Consider the following 22,517-nt stretch of genomic DNA (forward strand, 5'->3'; position numbering starts at 1 on the left):
GGAACATTTCTACAGCAAATCAGTGGCTGTGAAATCCTGGAGTACAGAAGCCCTGCCTTCCAGACCCTCTAAAACAGGGGTCCCCAACGCGGTGCCCGCGGGCGCAATGGCACTGGGGCAGTTGTCTGCGCCTGCAGGACACCGCGCCACCGAAATGCAAATGGGAAGCAAAGTGCTAGTGAAGATTAGTAAGGATGTCAGAATATGGCTCCATGGCCAGTATTTATCAATGATCATAAACTTAACTGGCAGCACCAATTAGCATGGGGTGGCTTCGCTGCCACCAGGCCTCCATATGAGGCAGCATGTAGCTGACCCAGGAACAGACTGGGAAGCAGATTTTGACTCTAGAGTCAGTCGTATTCCCAGCTCACCCAGCTGTGACAAAGGGGGAGAGGAAAGGTAATATATATGTGATCTATCATACATCCTGTAGTACACTGACTGGTTCATTGTGGGCATGAAGCCAAGGTTCCACCTGTGTGGGAGGGGGGAAACACAGTGACTCGATACATGCTGTTCTCCCTTCTGCACAGCTCTCACTGGTACAGGTCACGGTGCAGAGATTAAGGGGGTGCCTCATCCCCAATGCCCCCACATTCTCCTGTGAAGGCACATAGAACCTGGCCCTCTGAAATGTCAGCAGTATGCAGTAAGAACTCAGATAGGAATCACCTGACTTCACAAATTTCAGATTGTGCTTTAATAATGACTATAGGGAGATAACCTTTTAGAAACAGATCTGAGCTAGAGCAAATATAAGTGGATTAAGGCAGCTCCACGATAGAAGCACAACGGCCCCTTATGATCAGATTACAGCTCTGCACCAGAGATGACAAATTTAGCTTCTGAGTGATATCAGATGTGATCTGTTCTTCCTGGAAAGGCGTGGCTGCCTTGAAACCTCTGACTTCTAAAATGTGCAATAAAACGAGGCATATCTATATGTCTGTAGGTGGCAAACAGCTAATAGAAGGCCCCAAAATAGTTAATATGTTCATTTTATTTCAACTACATTCATTTTATACTTGGCGGTTTATCAGCTCTGTGTTCCATTATGTTAGCTGAAATGTATTTATTTCTCTAAGACACAAAACTACACTAACTATTGTTCCTGAATTCAGCACTGAGAAGTGGGGGATGGAAGACAGACTATACCTCTGTAAATCCAGCTGAAGAGTATGTGGAGCACCACTGCCACCTTAAATCTCCCCATGGCCTGATTGATCCGTGGCTGACGTCAGTGGAAAAGCATGGCCTCTGAAAAAATGAAATTAATATTAGACCTTTCTCACACTAAACAATACAATTCTGAGACCAGGTTCTAAGACGAAACAAAACTAATAACAGGAAAGGCCAGTATCAGAACCTATAATACACAAATGTCATTGGTCCTGCTAGTTTCTGGATCTGTACACACTGCTATACCTCTGGTCCTACCTAACTTCCAGACCTACAGAAGGGCCTAAGGCAATTTTCCAGATCTACAGCAGCAAAAATTGAAAATGTTGGTCACAGTAGGATGAATCCTTAGATGCTGCTAAATACAGTGGACCAAATTCATGACTGGGGCAATTCCATTGAAGTTAATAGGGGTGTGAATTTGGCAAGGCATTGCTTAGAGCTGGTTGAGGAGGCAATATTCAGAGATCTGAGTTCCAGGGCTAGGGTTTGCTAGAGAGGAAAGTATACAGAAGCTATAATGTGGAATCTTATGTCTTTCATGGTGAGTACCTAAAGTAGATATGGCCTGATTTTCAGAAGTGCAGACCACCCACAGCTCCTGTTTTTAACTGGCTCCTTTCTGTCAGTTAGAGAAAAGGAAAATGACTTGCTGTAAGGTGGAGCACTTGGTTAATTTGCCTGCTGGTTATGACTTTGTTTCTCATTTTTCTATTTCTCTTCTTTCTTCTGCTTTGTTTTGAAGATAGATTTTGACTTCTTAAGAAAGATGTCACATCTACCGCAAATTCACTTGAGTACTTTCTAATTAGTACTTTCCTGTGACACTTTCTGGCACGTTCTGATGGTGAAGGGGATTTTTACCCCCAGTAATCTTCAGACACCCACGTCCCCTTTGGTAGGGAGACAAAGTGATTTTTACCCCTCCTACTCCTGACCTATTGTGCAGGTGCCATCAGGCTCTAGAAGATTTAGATTAAGCCTCTGAAGTGCCTAGTAATTTTGGGTGTCTCTTGGAGCCCAACTTGAAACACTTTTAAAGTGGGCAAAGGGTGGGTACTCAGCACTTTCTCCAAGTCAGGCCCCTTCAAAGTAGTCTCAAAGTTGAGCACCCAAATTCACTAGTCACTTTTGAAAATCTTGGCCTTAAGCCTCACTGCAACCTGATTGCTCTAGATCAGTTTTCCCCACTCTGTAGGCGTGCCTCCCTAGGGGGGCGCGGAAGAATGTTTGGAGGGGTTGCGGTGAGAACTGGGCCAGCCCCTATGGGGGGTGGGAAGGGAGCACCTCCCCAGTCCCGACTTGCGCCCAGTCCCCTCTCCAGCACTCCAGCTCCAGCCCCACCCCCAGTCAAGGTCCTGGTGTCAGGTCCCGGCCCCATCCATGGCTTGGCCCCGGCCTCAGACCCCAGCCTTGGACCCCGGCTGCAACTCCCACTTCTGGCCCTGGCCCCACTCCTGGCTGCAGCTCCATTCCTGGCCACAGCCCCAGCTGCAGGGCCAGCCCTAGCCTTGGCTCCCAATCCTGGACCTGGCTCCCAGAGGGTGCGGATAGATTACATTACGGATAAGGGGAACGTGGCATAAAAAGTTTGGGGACCACTGCTCTAGATGCATCTCTGCCAGCATTTGCAAGGACTTGGAATTTTTGAGCCTTGTAAAGATCTAGAGGTTTGATGTCCAGTCCCATGGAGGAAGAAATAGACTGGGCCTGGAAATATATCAATGTTCTGAAGAGAGAGGCAATCCACTATGTACATGCATTCTTCTCATGAATTCATGACATGCATGGATTTTGGATAAACTTATTTTCTTGGTAAAGCCATCCAGAGACATCACTTCCTTGTAGGCTGCTGGTACTCACCACTTGAAGAGCTCGAATCTGAGCTTGGTTAGAAACAAAAGGAATAGGTGCAAAAATGTGCTGTACCCCTCTCTGCCCTCAGGGCATCAGAGCTTACACCATGTATTGCTACCTGGCATGGCAGAAATGGGACCGAATCTGGCTCTGAGCTGGGTGTGTTATTCCAGGGATATTCGGTAAACTCAGCACCATCTGGGTGACGTGAAACTTAAGAATGGCAGGAGCCCAGGCTCCATCCTCATTAAGCCCTTCTCTCTCTCTATCCACAGCTACTCCTCGCCCAGTGCTAGTCCCTATCTCCTCTCTTTGGAGCCTAATAGGAAGGCTGATCAGTGGCCTGCAAGCCCTCCCCTCACATTCATTCCAGGTCTTCAAGGGCAAGGTTATCGCCCCTTTACTGTGCGTCTAAAAGGCATGCTGAGTAGAAGCCTCCTTAGCCTGCCCTTGTCAGGGGGTTGTCTGATGAGACAGCTGTCCCCCAATCCTGGGAAGGTCTTTTAAGGACAGGGGGTGTTTGGAAGCCTCTCTTCCCTTTATCAGGCAGCAGTGTGGCAGGAAACTTCTGCATTCATGGCTCCTGGCTGTAGAGTGACTCTGGGAGTCATCATCAGCAGGAGTAGTTTGCTTCCTACCCCATTTGGGTGATGGAAATGGGTGGCTTCCAGCTCCCTGGAAGACTTTTTTGGTAGGATGGCAAGAAACAGAGAGAGCTACCAGAACACTCTCCTCCCTCCCACCCCTTCACTCCAAGCACAGAAGACGGGGCTAACTGCTGTTACTTTGAAGGCTCCCAGCAGGGAGGGAAGACATTCCCCAAAGTCAAGACAAGAAGGAAGGGGGAATGGAGCTCTTCCCTGGATGATTTCAGACATATGGGGAATCCAGCAGCCTGTTAGGCAGAGGTAGGTGTGTGCCAGGAATGGATTGGAGGGTGAGGGTGGACATACCCCAAAGCTTAGCCCAGGCTCAAACCTTTTTGCAAGCCTGGGTTGAATTTTGGGGGTTGTTGTAATCATTTTTACACAGCCCTAGTTTTCACATGTGTGCTTATGTAACCCACACACTTCCTGCGTGTAGTGTTCTGTCCCATCCAGTGGCAGAGACCACTCAGAGAGAGAGAGAGAGAAAATGAGTTTGCTCTACAGCCTTGGCTAATAGCTAGTTGACTTTTAGCTCATGCAGTAGAGGCTCATGCACTATGCTCCGGAAGTCCCCGGTTCGATCCTGCTGACGACCAGGGTCTGTTGAAGTTACATTTCATGAAGCACATTCAATCTTAAACCTGCAGATGAATCTGGGTTAACGTTCATGCATTTATTTGATTGTTGTGTCTGTCTAAATCAGCACAGGCTTGCAAGTCATTTCTTGTCTAGACGCACTAGTATCTCTTCTCTAGTTCTGGTGTGGAACCATTCAACTGCACTGAGAGGAACCTGTCTATAATTATGTACCACAATGGACTACCATTTAAAAATTCACTATTTAAATAAAACATTAAACGTTAGCTAAATTACAATAATTCAAAAACAAACTAATGGGTAAAGGGAGAGGATTAAAGGGTCAAAAAGACCAATGGATGGAACATGATTTCTGAGACCGCAATACTTAATGGCAGTAGGAAAAGGACCTAAGGAGATTTAGCCTTGCATCAAACATCTGGAAGCATACATTAGAATAAAAATGGCTCCAAATATCACAACATTCCAGCTAGTAGCAAGCTCATAGAATCAAGGTGCATCTTCCCACAAGAGCAGATCTGCAGAGGAAATATACTTGGAAAGCTCCAGTTACAGATGAATAATCTTCCTTATTAGAAGCAGTGCTAGAGACTTCAATGGGACTATTTACATGCATAAGATTATGCAAGGGGTAGTCAATTATTTTTTGTCAAGGTCCAAATTTCTTGCTCAAGATATAGTCAAGGTCCAGACTCCAAAGAAACGATTTTCACACCACAACAATCTTTCTCAATTTCCTAATGTTTGCCAGTTATATAGAAAAGAAATCTGATATATTTCATATTTACTGTTTGATAGCCATGAGTTAGGCTTAATTCAGCTGTTAAGAAAAATGTCTTTCTGATAATACAAACATCAGCCTATTACAAAAATCTCTCCCCCCCGCCACCCCTGAAACAATAATGATGATAAGTAAATAAAAAGATTTTGCGGTCCGTTCAATAGCATCTGGTGGTCCAGATTTGGCCTACGGTCCACCTATTGACTACCCATATGATGGGAGCTGTAATTGTTTTCCTAGGTCTCTTCCATTTATAATGCTATTAGATTGGTTTTACCTTCCCCTAACTTGTGCAGGATTAATCACTCTGGTATTTTTCTCTAGGGCGTCATCCAGCCTAGTTTTAAAAGTCCCAAGCAATGGGTTTTCTACTTTTCTCCTTGAGAAACTAGCTTATCACTCTCAGGAAGTCTTCTCTAATACCCCATCTCAATTTTTCCTTGCTGAACTCGATCCCTTTACACCTAGTTTTAATCCCTCCATACCACCCTGTCCCTGACCATTTTCTCTCTTATGAACCCACAGCCCTCCAGAGAATGCCAGAAATCCACATGATATTTCGCAGTGCTGGACTTTTACATTGAGACCCAAGTTAGATGTAACATGGGTAAAATCAGAGAATTCTCGATTGATGATGCCTCTGAAGGGGCTAGACTATGAAATATCTGGAGCTGGTGAAACTTGGCACAGCCATGCTTATTTTTGATGGGTATACAAGCATGACTGATGGGCAGGGCTGAAACCTCTTCCTGGGATACCACATCTATTTTGGAGGCTATCTGCACATACACATTAGCTACTCAAGCACAACTTTGAGGCACATGAAAGTATGCTGCTGCAGCTGGCTCTCTGAGGGGAGTCAGCAGTGTTTCTATTTTGTGAGGCTATGCATTTGTGGATCTCAGTTCAAAACTGAGCTCTAGGAGATACAGGATTGGCACTAGCTGAAGGTCAATGATCGCTCTACCCCGCTGTTTAAACTGGTACTTAAGGCTATAGAAAAATGATCAAAAGTAGATATTGCCAAATAATATTTTTAAATAATCCCAATGATTTGAAAAAATATATATATTTCCAATGGAAATGGTAATTCTTCAACTGCTGTACATAGTGATCTAGAATACATATCTAGAATGTCTAATGCATAACAAGAATCCTGGTATTTCTCCTTGTATTGCCTTTGCCACAGTGTCCTAAGATTTTCCTCTGTGTTGGAGATGGCAAAAATACTTCATAGTCCCTTTCATCAACTTTCATACTCTCTCTCCTTATCTGATCTGGTACATTTTATTTTAACACCCTACCAACATCCTGCTACGTTCCTGCAAGTTAAAAGAAACAAATAAAAAAACACACTTGCTTTGAAAAAGTTCTTCTTTCAGAAGAACTTTCTAACCTCCAGCTGTAACATTTAGATCAGGATTTCAAACAACACCTGATTTGGGAGTTATTCAAATTTACGGTTTTATTCAAATTTATAGGGGCCACTTGCAAACTTTAGAATCAGATGCAGGCTTGGAATTTGAACATCCCAATAATTTAGAAGTATCTGGCGCTGGAGATTCGATCCCATCTCTACTAAGAACTCTGACTACTAAAAACCTCTTAGGCCAGGAGTGGGCACACTTTTTGGCCCGAGGGCCACATTGCAAAACTGTATGGAGGGCCAGGTAGGGAAGGCTGTGCCTCCCCAAACAGCCTGGCCCCCGCCCCCATCAGACCCCTCCCACTTCCTGCCCCCTGACTGCCCCCCTGAGAACCCCCCACCCATCCAACCCCCTCCTGCACCTTGTCCTCTGACCTCCCCCTCCTGGGACCCCACCCCCTATCCAACCCCCCCTGCTCCCTGTCTCCTGACTGCCCCGACCCCTATCCACACCCCCGCCCCCTGACAGGGCCCCAGGGACTCCCACACCTATCCAACCCCCCATGTTCCCTGTCCCTTGACCGCCCCCCGCCCAGAACCTCCGCCCCATCCAACTGCCCCCTGACAGGCCCTCCCAGGACTCCCACACCTATCCAACCGCCCCCTGTCCCCTGACTGCCCCCCAGGACCCCTCACCCCGGCCCTGGCCCCCTTACTATCTGCTCAGAGCAGCATGTCTGGCAGCCGCGTCGCCCGGCCCAGAGGGCTGTCCGCATGGAGGCATGGCTGCGGGTGAGGGGGAACAGCGGGGGAGGGGCCGGGGGCTAGTCTCCCCAGCGGCTGGCATTAGGGGGTAGGAAGCAGGGCAATTGCCTGGGGCCCACACCACAGGAGCCCCCGAGAAGCTAAGTAGCTCAGGCTTCTGCTTCAGCCCCAGGTGGTGGGACTCAGGGCCCTGGGTTTCAGCCCTGCATGGCAGGGCTTAAGCTTTCTGCCCTGGGCCTGAGTGAGTCTAACACTAGTCCTGCTTGGTGGACCCCCTGAAACCTGCTTGCGGCCCTCCAGGGGACCCCGGACCTCTGGTTGAGAACCACTGACTTACAGCAAATAATCTGGACAAAGCAGTTGTACCGTGTGAAGCATGTTTACAGAAAGCATGAACAAGAAAGCAGTAAAATACTCAAGCCTGCTGCTAGCAGCTTCAGATATAAACAACAAAATCTTATCAAAGTTTTGAGGAGTTTGGTTATTTTTTTACCTTGCCATCTGTCAGGACATTGTTCCATTTCTGTAGTCAGCTCCTTGATTTCTCTACTCCCTGCTACCTCACAGCATTTTAAAGAGGCTGGGACTAATTCAGAGTTCACTGCTCTAACAGAAACTACCAGCAAAACCCTGACCTACATTACTGATCACTCAAAAATAGCTTATTGTTTCCAGTTTGACAAGTATCTTTGACTCTGAGTCATTCTGTGGGAAAACCCAGCACCCCTTAAAGAAACAGTCTCATTTTTTCTCTCGTGGCTTTTTGGAAAAGTTTATTTTTAAATTATTATTAGTCAGGGTTTTTTTTAAAAACAAACAAACAAACAAACAAACATTCTCAATTTCCTAATGTTTGCCAGTTATATAGAAAAGATAATCTGATATATTTCATATTTACTGTTTGATAGCAATGAGTTAGGCTTAATTCAGCTGTTAAGAAAAATGTCTTTCTGATAATACAAACTTTCAGCTTTCAGCTGCATCAAATTTAATCACATTCTATTTCTGCCCCTATTTCCAGGCAGCTTATGTGTGAAATGTACAGAAATGTTCCTAATATTTACCTTACAGCATTCCACCAGTCACATCCCTCCATCCCAAACTGCTGCCCTTCTCACTTATTTCCTAAATTGAATTTATTACAGAATTTCCCCCTCTTGTTGAATGTTTTAAGAAGTAGATTCCCAGGATGTCTAATATTATATCCCAATGCTGTGATTAAGAATAGATTCTGACCACAACTTTAAAATATGGGCCCCTAATGTGGGCACCAAACCTGCTTTCAGGTGTTCATGTGGACAGTTGGATACACAAATGCCATTTTTACCATTAAAACATGAGATTCTGACCATCCTATTTGACAAGTGAGTTCATAGTATTGCATGTAACCTCTGGCCCTGTCACTTAGGTCAGTATAGAACAGTGAGCTCAGTATTGTGACAAGCACCTTCATTCCTCTACTAGAGGGAAAAGTACACTTCACCCCAGAAAGCCCAATTTTAATTGGGCTCTAGTCTGGTGAAGTGCAGTAGGTGAGAGAAGTGGTGCCAGGTGGAAGGGTGCAGCAAAGCCCACCCCCAACTCCTACTCCAGTCTATGGACTACAGTCCATTCACACCACAGAGGCAGCCACCAATGGATTCATTAGAAGACGCAGAGTTCTGCAAGGAATGCTCCAGGCAAAGAAGAATTGTATGGCAAGAATATCCTCTTTTGAAGGAAGAGGGCTGTAAGAGATGTCCCTGAAAGGTGAGACTTTCTCCAGAAAGTTACCTAAATGGAGGAAAAAGTGTTTCTGCCGAGGGCTGTTTTACAGGTGTTGTTCTCTAGAAGAAATGAAGAAGTCCCTTAGGGAGATCTCTTGCTCCCTGTAGCCCTAGTATGTGCTTTCCAGTAGATGCCCTATCTCTTAAAGTAGGGGAAGGAGAAATCAGGATTAAAAATGAAGTCTCTAAAGCAATGGTAGACATTGTAATCTGAGACATTGCTTGTTGTATGTGGCATTAAGGCAAAAAGAGCACGTAAAGGGTGATGTGAGTGTTTAGAGGGTCCCATTAACGTAGATTACTTCTCAGCAGATTTTCTTCAAAACTTTAGCTAGTCTGGATAAATACAGTCCTGCTCCTGAAGAACCTTTATGGATTCTAGGAGGCATAGACCTATACAAGGCAGTTCCCTAAAAATTCTGTTGTGAGGGGTGCTCCTTTTAGGGGAAAGGCTGCTGGCTAGGACCCCACTAAATCACAAGTGAGGGCTGCTGGCTAGGACCCCACTAAATCACAAGTGATAAGGCCATCTGGTCCCAGCAGGGTAGAGTTGAGGCAGGGTGCGTTGGCAACAAAAGCTAAAGGGAGGAATTTAGGTCTGTGAGGCAGGGTTTTTACTGGAGATTTGGGTTCCACATCAACTGGGTCTCCAGACATCTGAGAACAACATCTGAGAACAAGTGATACCTGATCTGAACCCCCTAGGATTGCGGGGAGAGAGGACCTAGATTTGACAGGAACCTGAGGATTGGGGTGAGATGTTTGAGGATTACATGAGCATAATATTTTCTCAATCAGTGACAGATTTTTCTCCACTATAAAACACTTTTAAAGAGGTGGCTTCTTTTCTCACGACAAGTTTAAGAGTTAACCTCAGTAGCTGTGTTAACCTCATTAGACACTGTAACCACACAAAACATTTACCACATTCTGCTAGGGTGGTATCATTTTATATTTGCAACAGTTTAAACAGAAATAAAGCTCACCTAAAAAGAGTCTCTGGCTTATGGAGCACCACGCACACCAGCACCTCTTACTGCCTTTAAACCGACCAATGCTTTTCATGAAAGTGAGGGTCAGGAAGCGAAAGTGGCCAGTCTTAGGGCCCAAGCCTCATCTAATGTAACTTTCCATTGACTTCAGTGGAACCAGGCCACTTTACACCAGCTGGGGATCTGGCCACTAGTCTTTCAAAAAGAAATATTTTAGTTTAATGTTCATGAATTATGTTTAGGGGACCCCAGACTGACCAGCTGCTTATCTTCCTTTGTTGCTGGCCAAACTCACTACCTGCCCACATGGTCTCCTATGTCATCATGACGGGGTAGAGCCATTTTCTCATCAATGGCTCTCCCTTTAAAGATAATTAAAGCAGCAGAATTACATTTTAACACATGCGGCATAATCCATTCATTCTTAGCCCTGTTACCTATGTCAGGGGTCAGGGCTTGCAGCGGAGTCAGTCTCCTGGCAACCCTACAAGCACAGCTGGCCTGCAGCAGACTACCTGATTGACTGCACCATCTGACTGGTCAGGAAGGGCAGCTGGCTGGCTTTGAGCCCAGCAGTAGCTGGCTAGCTGCACAATGTGTATCATGCCTGTCCCTGCTCCTGCTTGTTCCAGTTTCCTATTGGCGCCTGTCTCTCCAGTGCTGATCCTCAACTCTGCATCTGACCTATGACTCCGGTTAGCCTCTGGCTCTGGCATTTGCCTTCTGTCCCTCCAGCACTGGCCCTGGGCTTGTTCCTGAACTCTGCCCACCATGGACCCAGCTGTAATTGGTAGTCTGAACTCTCACTTTAACCACTAGACCAGCCAGCCCATGGCCTGGTGTCTAACAGCCTAGTGCCTTACTACACAAGTAGTCCCACTGAAATCATTTAGACTACTGGCAGAGTAAAGTACTACCAGCATGAGTAAGGAAGGCAAAATAGGTCCTACAATAAACACTAATAATTAAAACAGTATTCTTCATGAATCAGTTGTAAATGTAAGCAGTGTCAGGATGAGCTCCACCCTGACATCTGGTGGTGAGGTGTGGCAAGTTGTGGAAAAGAACTTCAGGGGCAGATCTCATTTGCATAGACACACCCACCACGCCTAGAATGAGACCATAGCTGCCCAAATGGTCACTTTGGCTGCTGTGGGATCCCCAGTGTCTCTGTTATTGGGGCAGGAAGAATAAATTGTTATTACCCTGATTATGGGAACTGTGCTTAGAACTGTACGTGGCCTTTTGTTACGATGGAGGGATTCACCATCATCTAAGTAGCACTCGCTAGGCAAGGGTCATGGGTTCCAAAACTGTGTGAATGGAGAGAGGCTGGGGACAAGTATTAATACTTGGTGGCATGGGCCCCTTGGTGAGGGCCTTACATGCTGATTGCACTTCCTCCTCTCTCCACTGTGGAATATCAGAGCTAATTTTGATTTCATTAGAAGTCTAGTTATAGGCTGCTGAGCTCACTTTGGGCTGACAGTGCCCCAGCACTGGGGCTCCCCTACTATAAGCTGAATTCACCTAAGAGCTGAAATCACTGAGTGTTGTGTTAAGTAGTGGGGGAGCCTGAAGATATATTGTGGAGCAGTTTGCGGGACGGCTGGTGAAGCAGTTCGACACGGAGCAGTGTGTGGATGGCAGGAGCTGCTTGTGGGCCGTGGAGCTGAGTGAAGGAGTTCGTGGGGCGGCTGGCGGAGCGGAGCGCAGCTGAACGAAGGAGTTCGTGGGGCGGCTGGTGGAGCGGAGTGCAGCTGCGCGAAGGAGTTTTGTGGGGCGGCTGGCGGAGCGGAGCGGAGCGCCGCTATGGAGCTATGGGGCGGTCAGCTTCAGATCACGTAAGGTGCCTCTTACCCCCGTCCCATTTCCACCCAGGTTGGGAGGTAAAGCTCCGCCGATAAACTTTCGAACTCTGGGGCTGCCCTGACCAGGGACAGAGACTTTTGGGGCATTGGACTTTTGGGGTTGCTGGACTCAAGAACCAAAGGGAAAAGGGCATGCCCCAATTTGCCTGGGGTGGGGTTGTTTTTGCTCATGGGTTGTGTTATGAATCCGGTTGGTGGTGTTTCCCCAACATAATGCCACATTGTTTCTCTCTGTTATTAAAAGACTTTTGCTACACTCAGACTATGTGCTTGCGAGAGGGGAAGTATTGCCTCTTGGAGGCGCCCAGCGGGGGGTGGTATATATTTGTCCCAGGTCACTGGGTGGGGGCTCGAGCCGGTTTGCATTGTGTTATTGGAATGGAACCCCTAGATATTGAACCCGGCCCTTGTTGCTGCCAACTCTGACGGGCAGAAGGGTTACACATATAGGAATTATACTTAACTGATTTATTGTGTGACCTTGGCCAAATCACCATCCTCTACCTGTCTGTCCCCATTGTCCAATAACCTGTGTGTGTCATCACAGGGGGGTCTCATCAGCAGCACCGGGGTATCAGAAAGGGGCCTAAATAGTTCCGCCATTGGGTTTAGGGCGGAAGAGGGAAAACTCTCGTTTGGTTCAGCTGATCGAGACTGAAATCTTGTCTCCATCCCAGGATACACCAGGGTTGTGTCTTCCTCCTCAGACTCACTCTCAGATGTGCAGAATAGGGGTAAGTTAGCTGCAGGGGGCCCACTGTCTGTGTTGGATGGCGGCTTTGGTCTAGCACCTCTGTTCTGCCCGGCGGCCCTGCCGTGGCCCATCTCACAAGGGGTGCTTACCAATTCCCCCACAGGGAGCAGAAGGTTTCTATGCACCGTCTTTATTTGCCCTGGACCGTCTTCAGGTTTGATCTTGTAGACCGGCAGATCTCCCAGCTTTTCCATCACCAGGTAAGGTATTGCCTTCCATCTGTCAGCTATCTTGTGTTTGCCAGCAATACCCAAATTTCGCAGCAGGACTCTGTCCCCCGGCTGGAGCTCCTGCGAACGCACTCTAGCATCATATCGATGTTTGTTGCGGTCTGCGTTCTTCCGAGCCGCAGCGGTAGCTAAGCGATAAGCATCCCGCAGCTTTTCTCTTAGTCGGGATACATATTGCTGATGAGTTTCATAGCTATCTCCATCCTCTGATACACCAAAGCACAAGTCTATGGGTAATCTTGGTTCTCGCCCAAACATCAAGAGATATGGGGTGACTCCCGTAGCATCGTTCTTTGTGGCATTGTAGGCATGCATCAGAAATGCGACATGCTGGCTCCAGGTTGCCTTCTGCTCTGGTCGCAAAGTTCCCAACATATCTAATAGGGTTCGATTGAACCTCTCTGGCTGAGGATCACCTTGGGGGTGATAAGGCGTTGTCCTAGACTTTTTAATTCCTGCTATCTTCAGCACCTCCTTCAGAAGGTGACTCTCAAAATCCCGCCCCTGATCAGAGTGTATCCGAGCCGGGAATCCATAGACTGAGAAATATTTGTCCCACAATACTCGAGCAACGGTGGTGGCCCTCTGATCACGTGTGGGATATGCTTGTGCATACCGTGTAAAATGGTCAGTCACTACTAGAATGTTTCCAACATTCCTCTTGTCTACCTCTACAGACAAGAAATCAATGCATACCAACTCCAAAGGTTTGTTGCTGATGATGTTCTTGAGATATGCAGCCCTCGTGGGCAGAGTTTTCCTTTGAACACATCGAGCGCAAGTCTCACATTTCCTGCGAACATCTTCAGCCATTCGGGGCCAATAGAACCTACTACGAATAAGTTCCAGGGTCCTCTCCATCCCTAAATGCCCAAAGTCATCATGCAGGGCCCTCATGGCCAGGGCTCTGTACTTTTTTGGCAGTACTAGTTGTGCTCGTTGTTTTTGTAAAGGGTCAGTGGTCATTCGGTGTAGCACTCCCTGAATCAGTTAAGTATAATTCCTATATGTGTAACCCTTCTGCCCGTCAGAGTTGGCAGCAACAAGGGCCGGGTTCAATATCTAGGGGTTCCATTCCAATAACACAATGCAAACCGGCTCGAGCCCCCACCCAGTGACCTGGGACAAATATATACCACCCCCCGCTGGGCGCCTCCAAGAGGCAATACTTCCCCTCTCGCAAGCACATAGTCTGAGTGTAGCAAAAGTCTTTTAATAACAGAGAGAAACAATGTGGCATTATGTTGGGGAAACACCACCAACCGGATTCATAACACAACCCATGAGCAAAAACAACCCCACCCCAGGCAAATTGGGGCATGCCCTTTTCCCTTTGGTTCTTGAGTCCAGCAACCCCAAAAGTCCAATGCCCCAAAAGTCTCTGTCCCTGGTCAGGGCAGCCCCAGAGTTCGAAAGTTTATCGGCGGAGCTTTACCTCCCAACCTGGGTGGAAATGGGACGGGGGTAAGAGGCACCTTACGTGATCTGAAGCTGACCGCCCCATAGCTCCATAGCGGCGCTCCGCTCCGCTCCGCCAGCCGCCCCACAAAACTCCTTCGCGCAGCTGCACTCCGCTCCACCAGCCGCCCCACGAACTCCTTCGTTCAGCTGCGCTCCGCTCCGCCAGCCGCCCCACGAACTCCTTCACTCAGCTCCACGGCCCACAAGCAGCTCCTGCCATCCACACACTGCTCCGTGTCGAATTGCTTCACCAGCCGTCCCGCAAACTGCTCCACAATATATCTTCAGGCTCCCCCACTACTTAACACAACACTCAGTGATTTCAGCTCTTAGGTGAATTCAGCTTATAGTAGGGGAGCCCCAGTGCTGGGGCACTGTCAGCCCAAAGTGAGCTCAGCAGCCTATAACTAGACTTCTAATGAAATCAAAATTAGCTCTGATATTCCACAGTGGAGAGAGGAGGAAGTGCAATCAGCATGTAAGGCCCTCACCAAGGGGCCCATGCCACCAAGTATTAATACTTGTCCCCAGCCTCTCTCCATTCACACAGTTTTGGAACCCATGACCCTTGCCTAGCGAGTGCTACTTAGATGATGGTGAATCCCTCCATCGTAACAAAAGGCCACGTACAGTTCTAAGCACAGTTCCCATAATCAGGGTAATAACAATTTATTCTTCCTGCCCCAATAACAGAGACACTGGGGATCCCACAGCAGCCAAAGTGACCATTTGGGCAGCTATGGTCTCATTCTAGGCGTGGTGGGTGTGTCTATGCAAATGAGATCTGCCCCTGAAGTTCTTTTCCACAACTTGCCACACCTCACCACCAGATGTCAGGGTGGAGCTCATCCTGACACTGCTTACATCCTCCCCCCAGCCGAGACTTTGTCGTCCCGACAAATCACACTCCCTTTATACCAACTCATTGGTTTCCTCCAAAGGGCCTCAGGAAGCCCACTTTAGCTTCCACAAGCCTGTGTGCTAAATGTATTGGCTCCTCACTAGTCACCCCAGGTGCATCATAAGTTAACCGTTTCACTGGTCTTATCACCCTGTCTCGTCTATTGAGAATCTCTGTTGCCGAAGTAAGGGGAACATCCTCTTGAGTGACGGATGGAGAGGCTTCCCTGGAGGGTCCCTCAGCTACTGGCGTAGGCCCCTGCACTCCTAGTTCTAATGCTGGAGGGTCCAAGGTGCCCAGGAAAGGGTGACTATACTGATTGCTAATGAAACGAGTCGTGATATTTTTGTGAAGCAAGGACAAAAGATAGCAGACCTCTTTGAGCCTGAGTCGATTGTAAAACCCCAGTATGAAACTCCAGTTCCGGCAATAGACCCAGCAAAGTTTGACTTTGGAGATTCACCAGTGTCCGAGGACTGGAAAGATCGCCTGAGGAAGAAACTTTGTGAAAGATCCAAGGTGTTCTCACTGCATGAGTGGGATGTGGGATGTGCAAAAGGAGTAGAGCACAATATCAGACTACATGACTCTCGACCTTTCAGGGAGAGATCTAGGAAGATTGCTCTCTCTGAGATGGAAAATGTGCGACATCATCTTCAGGAGCTGGCTGCGAATGGCATCATTACAGAGTCCCGCAGCCCATACGCCTCACCCATTGTGGTAGTCCGCAAAAAGAATGGGAAAATCCGGATGTGTATTGACTACCGCACCCTAAACAGCCGTACGGTGGTTGACCAGTACACTATGCCTCGAGTGCAAGATGCCTTAGACTGTTTGCTGGGAAGCCAGTGGTTCTCTGTGTTGGATCTTCGAAGTGGATACTACCAGATCCCTCTGGGAGAAGAAGATAAGGAGAAGACAGCCTTCATCTGCCCATTAGGGTTTTATCAGTTCGAACCCATGACCCTTGCCTAGCGAGTGCTACTTAGATGATGGTGAATCCCTCCATCGTAACAAAAGGCCACGTACAGTTCTAAGCACAGTTCCCATAATCAGGGTAATAACAATTTATTCTTCCTGCCCCAATAACAGAGACACTGGGGATCCCACAGCAGCCAAAGTGACCATTTGGGCAGCTATGGTCTCATTCTAGGCGTGGTGGGTGTGTCTATGCAAATGAGATCTGCCCCTGAAGTTCTTTTCCACAACTTGCCACACCTCACCACCAGATGTCAGGGTGGAGCTCATCCTGACACTGCTTACATAAAAAAGTGATTTAATCACACCAAGAAGAATCCTGCCCTTAGAAACTTGCATACCACTCCCATTTGAGATGCAGTAGTTGCATGCTGATAGCCAAGGATAGAACTTGGCCCAGAGTTATGAGTCTATTTAAACTTTATACAGAAGTGCAGGCTTCTGACCTAAATGTAATAGCAAGCATGTGGTTTGCATCTCTGCTTAAACAGAGAACACATTGTTTTTGACAGTGCTTAATTATGCATTTGAAAAAAGGTCAATTTTGTATAGGTTACTCCTTGGGGACTTGGAGAGTGTCACCTGTCTACCAACTTTTTCCTCTTTTCTTTTAATGTAATACAGGAACAGCCCAAGCTGCAAAATTCACAGCTGTATAAACCCCCTAAATCTGGATGCTTGGATCCAGTATTTTAGTTCTGGTCCTTCTTCAGTAGTCAGTATATTTTTCATGTTGATAGCTCTTACTTCAAACAAGCAACTGGCACCTTGGTCTTAGGAAACACGTTTCACATTTCTTTCCTTTCTTCCTTATTACATTTCCTGGCTCGCTGGCAGCAACTGTTCTGCATGTCTGACTTGCTGGACCCATACATAGTATTTTACTGCATCTCACAAAGAATCCAGGCTTTGATCCTGCTCCATTGAAGGGCTATTGGCTACACTGGGAGCTGGATCAGGTCCCTAGATAAGCCAAATAATTGTATTTTTAAAATTACTAAAAATATTTAGTTTAGAAAAACAAGGAACGGTAGGCCTAATTGTTTTTCTTACTGCCAACTCCAGGGTGTGGTTCCCACTATTTAGTCACAGGGGTTCTTTTACAAATTTAGGGGACACCATGATCAAGACTAAGCAAAATAATCGCAATCATTGTCCATACCTATTTTATTATTAAAGATAGAAAGCCTTAAACAAACCACACAACTGATAAACTGGTGACTTCCGTTACAATCTCTTCTTAGGGTTAGGATTAGGGTTCGGGTGAACTGGAATTAATTTGCAAACTGGACACCATTAAATTAGGCTTGAATAAAGACTGGGAGTGGATGGGTCATTACACAAAGTAAAACTATTTCCCCAGGCTAATTTTCCCCTACTGTTACTCACACCTTCTTGTCAACTGTTTGAAATGGGCCATCCTGATTATCACAACAAAATTTTTTTTTCCTCCTACTGATAATAGCCCACCTTAATTGATTGGTCTCATTAGAGTTGGTATGGCAACACCCATTTTTTCATGTTCTCTTTTTCATATATATCTTTGTGGCAGGGCAGGGGTAAACCCCTTGAATGCCCTGCTAAAATGCTGGCTAAGCCCTAATCTCTGGTAGGGAGGCCAGGTGCGGGGGCCCAGGCGGTCAGCAGAGAGCCCAGCTGCAAGCCCTAAGGAGGGCTGGTTCACTGCTATGAGTTGAGTTAAGTAGTGACAGCTGGGCTGAAGAGGAGAGGGCTATAAAAGCCCTGGGGAAAGCTTGCTTGGGAGGGGATAGGAGGGTTACATCTCTGTCTCCTCACCCAAAGAAGGGAGCCTCACGAGCCAGCAGACCCTGGGAAGGGTCTGACTGGGGATAGCCGTTGGGGGAAGAATGGGGATAACATTGTTTCACCGTAAATAAAGACACAAGGGTGAAGCACTGAAGAAGGCGTGGGGACCCTTTTTTTAACCAGCCAACACAGGGCGCAGGCACAAGAGAGTGGAAACTTGAGCAGATGCTGTGACAATCTTCCTACTGTATTTTCCACTGCATGCATCTGATAAAGTGGGCTTTAGCCCACGAAAGCTTATGCCCAAATAAATTTGTTAGTCTCTCAGGTGCCACAAGTACTCCTCGTTCTTTTTGCTGATATAGACGAATATGGCTACCACTCTGAAATCTCTTCTGTATGTCTCTCAGTGGAGAGCTTAAAAAGACACTATACCCTTAAGAGGGAACCACCTCTGGGGGGGAGGGGTGAGAAGGGGGGTTCTTTTCTGTGGGAAAGTTAAGATCAAAGTATATTTCTTCCTAAAATTATTATGAATCCATTCCTTATTATATCCTTGGGTAACTAAGAATGTTTATAGATGGCAAAAAGAATTTTGTTTCAGGGCAGGTGGACCTGCTGGTTATTAATAACTAAGCAGCCAGTTTATAGCTGGCAAAGTAAGCAATCTTAACTATGTGCTATGAAACTAAAGAAAAAGTTTAAATCAGTTACTTAGAAGAAATCATTTAAGGAGCTGTCTAAAACGGGCCAATTATGAATATTCAGAATCTTAGATCCCATTTTTTCTCTGTTTATCAATGTTTAGCCCCTGTCTCCTCTCCGGGAGGTACATGGTCCAACCACTTGGTGATTGACAGGAGAAACTTCCTTTCACCAATCTTTGTTGAAGTTTTGAGGAGGCAGCTTGCTTGTACAGATGGATGGGATAAGTTGATGAGGGCTTGCTGTTTTAAAAAGACTAGCAGAGGAGGTATATGTGAGAGGGTTTGATGCTGGCAGACCAGTTGCCAGCTCATGCCAAGGCCACTGAGCCTCGCAAAACTCTGACAAATGCATAGCTGGAAACCTGCCTGGCTCGCCCGTGTGTTAGTGTTGTTGAATAGATATTAGGGTTATAAGAGTGTGTTTAGACTGACTGGAATACTTGTAGGAAGCTGCATGTCTTAAGCCTACTTATAATATCTGTATCCCAGGTTGTTATTAGGTAAAGTTATAACGTTTTCTCTGTAATTATAAAAACGTTTGCTAAGACCGTAAACCCCCACAGTCAGGGGAGAAGCATTACCAAGTTACCAAATACTATTCACCACAAAAGGCGTTATCTCCTCCCCCATCAAAAGAGTGCCTATAGATACCAGACAAGCCATTGAGGATCAAGTGAAAATTTGTTCCATCACTTAGAAAATGAAGACCTGTGAATGTCTGGCAGGAGATGAATCAGGATGTCAGGCATTATACATTTTATTCTGCTACTCATGGATCTTATTCCAGTATTGATATGATTTTTGTTTCTTGGCCCCTGGCTAATGTAGTTAAAGAAAGCTAATCTGGGAGTTGTAAATTAGTCTGATCATGCCCCTGCATATATTGGATTTAAAGTAGGGCTGTCAAGCAATTAAAAAAATTATTTGTGATATTAAAAAAATTAACCGTGATTAATTGCACTGTTAATAATAGAATACCATTTATTTCAATATTTTTGGATGTTTTCTACATTTTCAAATATACTGATTTCAATTACGACACAGAATACACAGTGTACAGTGCTCACTTTATATTTATTTTTTATTACAAGTATTTGCACTGTAAAAAAACCAAAAGAAATAGTATTTTTCAATTCACCTAATGCAGGTACTGTGGTGCAATCTGTTTATCATGAAAATTGAACCTACATATGTAGAATTATGTAGAAAAAAAACTGCATTCAAAAATAAAACAATATAAAACTTTAGTGCCTGCATGTCCACTCAGTCCTACTTCAGCCAATCACTCAGACAAACCAGGTTGGTTACAATTTGCAGGAGATAATGCTGCCCACTTCTTGTTTACAATGTCACCTGAAAGTGAGAACAGGCATTCGCATGGCACTGTGGTAGCCAGCGCTGCAAGATATTTACATGCCAGATGCACTAAAGATTCATATGTCCCTTCATGCTTCAACCACCACTCCAGAGAACGAGTCCATACTGATGACGGGTTCTGCTCGATAACGATCCGAAACAGTGGATATAATGCACCGACGCATGTTCATTTTCATCATCTGAGTCAGGTGCCAGCAGCAGAAGGCTCATTTTCTTTTTTGGTTGTTCGGGTTCTGTAGTTCCCGCATCTGATGTTGCTCTTTTAAGTCTTCTTAAAGCATTCTCCGCACCTCGTCCCTCTCAGATTTTGGATGGCACTTCAGATTCTTAAACCTTGGATCAAGTGCTGTATCTATCCTTAGAAATCTCACATTGGTACCTTCTTTGTGTTTTGTCAAATCTGCTGTGAAAGTGTCCTTAAAACGAACATGTGCTGGGTCATCATCCGAGACTACTATGACATGAAATATATGGCAGAATGTGGGTAAAACAGAACAGGAGACATACAATTCTCCCCCAAGGAGTTCAGTCACAAATGTAATTAACGCATTATTTTTTTAATGATGATCATCAGCATGGAAGCATGTCCCCTGGAATGGTGGCTGAAGAATGAAGGGGCATATGAATGTTTAGCATATCTGGCACGTAAATACCATGCAACTCTGGCTACAACAGTGCCATGCGAATGCCTGGTCTCACTTTCAGGTAACATTGTAAACAAGAAGCAGGCAGCAGAATCTCCTGCAAATTGTAACCAACCTTGTTTGTCTGAGTGATTGGCTGACCAAGAAGTAGGACTGAGGGGACTTGTAGGCTCTAAAATTTTACATTGTTTTATTTTTGAATGCAGGTTTTTTTGTACATAATTCTACATTCGTAAGTTCAACTTTCATGATAAAGAGATTGCACTACAATAGTTGTATGAGGTGAATTGAAAAATACTATTTCTTTTGTTTTTTACAGTGGAAATATTTGTAATAAAAATAAATATAAAGTGAGCACTGTACACTTTGTATTCTATGTTGTAACTGAAATCAATATATTTGAAAATGTAGAAAACATCCACAAATATTTAATAAATTTCAATTGGTATTCTATTGTTTAACAGTGGGATTAATTGCGATTAATTTTTTTGATCACAGTTAATTTTTTTTTTTAGTTAATCGCGTGAGTTAACTGCGATTAATTGACAGCCCTAATTAAAAGATTGGGACCCAGTAGAAAAACAAAGTGTCTGATGGTTGAATAGAGCTTTGTTGTATAATCCCTTTAGAATTAAAGAGTTGGAAGAAAATTTTCAGAAATAGAAGAAAATGGCAAGGAAGGGCTCAGGCGTTCTCTAGGATGCCAGAAAGGCAGTAATGAGGAGGAACCTTATAAATAAAGAATCATACCTCAATACGATGAGAGCACTCGAAGAAGAAAGTTTGGTTAAGGAACTTTCTGTTTTAGAAGTTAGATATAAATCAATAGGATCTAAAAGTGTATAAGAAAATAATTGAGATGAGGGAAGATTAACCTGTTACAAAACAGATAAGGGTGAGCAAATACTTAAAGAAACAAGAAAAGCCAGCCATCCCTCTGATTAAAAATAAATGTGCTAAAGTTTGTGGATCATTTGAGCGAACTTGGTATCATGTGACAATGGGAAAGGACACAAAAAGTCACTTTCTTCTGGCCAACAAGGAACTTTTCTAGAATAAGGTTCTAAACCTAAAGCTGCTCTGTTTCTCTACTTCAACCGTTTTGACCCAGAACCTCCTCCAGCCACTTCAGCCTGATTTCCCACTGCATATTTAAAGAGATGACACACATCCTCACAACTGGGTTGATGTTTTATGTTGAAATGGTGCAAAGTTCATGTTTGTTTGTTACTTGAAACCTTTGTGAAATGTAAAGGTTTGTGCCTGGAGATTGTGCTTTCATTTAAACTTGAAATCTGGGGCAGGGACAGGACAAGAGTGACCCAAACTGGACTGCAAATCGATTAAAAAGTTTGCACAAACCTCTGCAGAGTAAATTGCTGAAGCTGACAAGGATATTAAAGCAGGGGTTCTCAAACTTGGGCCACCGCTTGTTCAGGGAAAGCCTCTGGCGGGCTGGGCTGGTTTGTTTACCTGCCGCATCCGCAGGTTTGGCCAATCGCGGGTCCCACTGGCCGCTGTTCGCCGCTCCAGGCCAATGGGGGCTGCAGGAAGTGGCGCGGGCCTAGGGATGTGCTGGCCACCTACCTGCAGCCCCCATTGGCCTGGAGCAGTGAACCACGGGCAGTGGGAGCTGCAATCGGCCGAACTTGCAGATGTGGCAGGTAAACAAACCGGTCCGGCCCACCAGGGGCTTTCCCTGAACACGCAGCGGCCCTAGTCTGAGAACCACTGTATTAAAGCTCAACATTCTAATTAAACTAACCCACTGCCTCCAAAATAGACCTTCAAGACTGCTCTTCCATGGATGTGAGGGATGGCATGACCTACAAAGTCTCACAGGAACAAAATGTGTCTCCAAAGTATGGCCTTCA

The 22,517-nt window shown here is 45.7% G+C and overlaps 1 protein-coding gene across 1 annotated transcript in view; it reads right to left on the minus strand.

Annotated features, from left to right (window-relative positions):
* IL23R (interleukin 23 receptor) overlaps positions 1–7,768 on the minus strand; it is a gene marked incomplete at its 3' end in the record, with an annotated part of 38,259 nt that extends 30,491 nt beyond the window's left edge. The window contains exons 1-2 of the mRNA XM_084636632.1: positions 7,689–7,768; positions 1,159–1,260 (exon numbers count right to left, since the gene is read on the minus strand). Of these exons, the coding sequence (XP_084492758.1) occupies positions 1,159–1,216 (58 nt within the window). The 5' untranslated portion in view covers positions 1,217–1,260; positions 7,689–7,768. The remainder of the gene's footprint in view (positions 1–1,158; positions 1,261–7,688) is intronic.
* Between the last annotated feature and the right edge of the window lie 14,749 nt (positions 7,769–22,517).

The sequence above is a fragment of the Lepidochelys olivacea genome (assembly GCF_965140295.1).
Source record: "Lepidochelys olivacea isolate rLepOli2 genome assembly, chromosome: 8".
Taxonomy (NCBI): Eukaryota; Metazoa; Chordata; order Testudines; family Cheloniidae; genus Lepidochelys; species Lepidochelys olivacea.